General features: G+C 43.9%; 1 protein-coding gene across 1 annotated transcript; it reads right to left on the bottom strand.

Moving 5' to 3' along the window:
• Window positions 1-712: 712 nt before the first annotated feature.
• LOC118753833 lies at window positions 713-2,671 on the bottom strand. The gene has a single exon (XM_036488705.1). The coding sequence runs from the start codon at window positions 2,669-2,671 to the stop codon at window positions 713-715; it is 1,959 nt and encodes a 652-aa protein (XP_036344598.1).
• Window positions 2,672-2,825: the final 154 nt, after the last annotated feature.

The following is a 2,825-nucleotide window of genomic DNA, read 5'->3' as shown; positions in this document are numbered from 1 at the left end:
CGAGTGGTTCGATGAAAGAAACGAAAGATGTAGCATATTACTCTCAAGGTGTTTGACCAGGATGAGAAACGGTTTTAGAGATCAGGTTCTTCTTCGAGCGTGTGAAGAGCTTCAACTTTTCGTTCTTCAAGTGGAGCAACGTTTTGACGAAATGATGTTGGCCATTGATCTGGAGGTTTCTGGAGCCAGCCTGGTCCGTGCCACCAAAGGGAGTTTTGTATTAAGTCCTGTGGTCTGCAGACCCGCGTTCCTAGGTCAGCAGGATTGTGGTGGGTTGATACGTGTCTCCATTTGATGTTTCCAACGTTGTTGATGATCTGAGAGGTGCGGTTAGCTACGTATACCTTCCATGCGCATGGAGGTTTTTCCAGCCACGAGAGAACTATAGACGAATCTGACCATAAGAATATTTCTGTTTCCCCTAGAGGAAGTTGATTGGTAACGTTTTTGATACATTTGGAAAGCAGCACTGCACCGCAAAGTTCCAGACGTGGAAGGCTTGCTGTTTGTAATGGTGCGATTTAGTCTTAGAAAAAAGTAGGTGAGATGCAATAGTGTTGTCGGTCTGAGTTCTTATGTAGATGGATGCGCAGAATGCCTTCTCCGACGCATCACAGAAGCCATGGATTTGGACTATTTGATTTGGTGAAAATTCCGTCCATCTTGGTATTTGGATTTGCTCGATACTAGGAAGGTCAGAGATGAATTGGTTTCACTTTTGAAGTGAGAGTGGTTTAACGCATTCGTCCCATGCAGTGCCATCCAACCATATCTGCTGCAAGAGTATTTTTGCCTGAATAATAATAGGCGCTAGCCACCCTGCGGGGTCAAAAAGTTTCGAAACCGAGGATAAAATTTGCCGCTTAGTAGCACTTGTAGTTGGTTGGATGGGCTCGGTTGAATAAGAGAATGCATCGTTTAAGGCATTCCAACGAATGCCAAGAGTTTTGGTAGAGCTAGAGGAATCAAGTTTGAGAAAATTGGAATCGAGCAAATCTTCGGTCGGGATGTGTTTAAGCAGTTCGGGGTGATTAGCTGTTATTTTTTTCAAAGGCAGACCGGCTGAGAGCAAACATTGGATAATTTGGGATTGTGTGGTGAGACAAGTAGGAATATCGTGCCCGTCAGTCAGTATGTCATCGACATAAGTTTCTTCGGTTAGAATTCTCTTGGCTTCTTGGTGCAAGGTACGGATGGCGAGATATGGTGCGCAATTTACCCCAAATGTTACGGTTTTAAGCGCGAAATCTCTAAGTTGGGTCTCGTTTTCTCTACGGAAGAGAATTCGTTGAAACTGTTGATCGTCTTCATGCAACAGAATTTGGCGGTACATTTTTTGGATGTCGCCGTTAAAGACGTATCTGTACAAACGCCAATTTAAGATTACAATCATGAGGTCTGTTTGTAAAGTGGGACCGATATGCAAAATGTCATTTAGAGACACTCCGGACGCTGATGGTTTGGAAGCATTAAATACCACGCGAACTTTGGTGGATTTGCTGTCGGGTTTAATGACGGAGTGATGGGGTAGATAGTAGGAGTGGTAATTATCATTTTGGTGAATTTCATCCGAAGTGATAGGTTTCATGTGGTCTAAGGTCAGATATTCGTCTAAGACCCGAATATACTCCTTCTTAAGCTCGGGTTTCTTATTGAGCATGTGCTCCATTCGGATCGCTTGCTTCATTGCGTGGGCACGAGATGGACCTAGAGACAGCTTAGAGGAGAATTCCGATTTGAATGGCAATCGGACCACATATCGTCCATCAGTTTGCCGATAGGTGGTGTCGTGAAACAGCTTTTCGCAATACGCATCTGCTGCTGAAGCAGGATGTGATTCAGCGATCTCCTCTACTTCCCAGAACCGCTTAAGTTGAGAATCAAGACTTTCGCTCAAATCCTCTGCAACATAAGTGTGAAAAGTTGAGCAGTTTGTTGCTTGTAATGGTCCGCTCAAGTACCATCCAAAAATTGTATTTTGCGCGAGAAGGCTGCCAAGAACTTTGTGTTGGACTTCTTCGAGAAGAATTTCAGGTATTAGGTCGCTACCTATTACCAAGTCGATCTGAGCGGGAGTATAGAAGTGTGGGTCGGCGAGGTCCAGACCTTTTATATCTGAAAGTGGGGGTTTTTTGAATTGGGAAGTGGGTAAGAAGCTAGTCAATTTGTGGAGAACAATAGCCTTGGTATCGATGCGAATGTCATGACGTTTGGCTACGAGACGAATGTTGCAAACCCGTGTTGCGTTTTCCACAATCTTTCCACCCATGCCGGTAACTGAAAAATTTTCTCGATTAGTTGGGAGTCTTAGATGATTTTGAACCATTTCCGCGATGAAGGTTTTTTGAGAGCCTTGATCTATTAAAGCTCTTAACGGGAAAAGTTGGCCCAAATGCTCGATGTGTACTTGGGCTGTGGGAAGCAATGTCTTTTCGTTGTTGGTTGAAAAGTTGGCTTGGATATGAGAATCACTGTCGGTCGAAGAAATAGATGCCTCCTCGCAGGAAACCTTTCCTTCAGTGATGTCGAAAATTGGATGTCGGGTTTGACTGGAGGTAGGTGCAGTTGATTGGGTATGCAACAAGGTTGTTGCATTTGGATTTGATTTAGATTTCTGATTCCGTACTGGTGCTTCGGGAATCGGTTTGGTGGTGGAGGGGGGATGTAACATTGTATGATGATTTTTTTTGCAATGATAACATCGGAAGACACTTGAACAACTGCTCAGAATGTGATTGTAAGCTAAGCAATTAGAACAATAGCCGTTTGGTTTGACGAACTTGGTTCGCTCAGGGATGTTTAGTTTACGAAATTCAGGGCAAGAT

The sequence above is a fragment of the Rhagoletis pomonella genome, unplaced genomic scaffold (assembly GCF_013731165.1).
Source record: "Rhagoletis pomonella isolate Grant_MI unplaced genomic scaffold, Rhpom_1.0 Rhpom_scaffold_02917, whole genome shotgun sequence".
Classification (NCBI taxonomy): Eukaryota; Metazoa; Arthropoda; class Insecta; order Diptera; family Tephritidae; genus Rhagoletis; species Rhagoletis pomonella.
The sequence above is the reverse complement of the archived record's forward strand: the minus strand, read 5'-3'. Positions and strand labels throughout refer to the sequence as shown.

What these genes read in the sequence shown, in the direction of transcription:
- LOC118753833 (XM_036488705.1), bottom strand. Translation starts at nt 2,671, where the DNA reads ATGTTACATCCCCCCTCCACCACCAAACCGATTCCCGAAGCACCAGTA.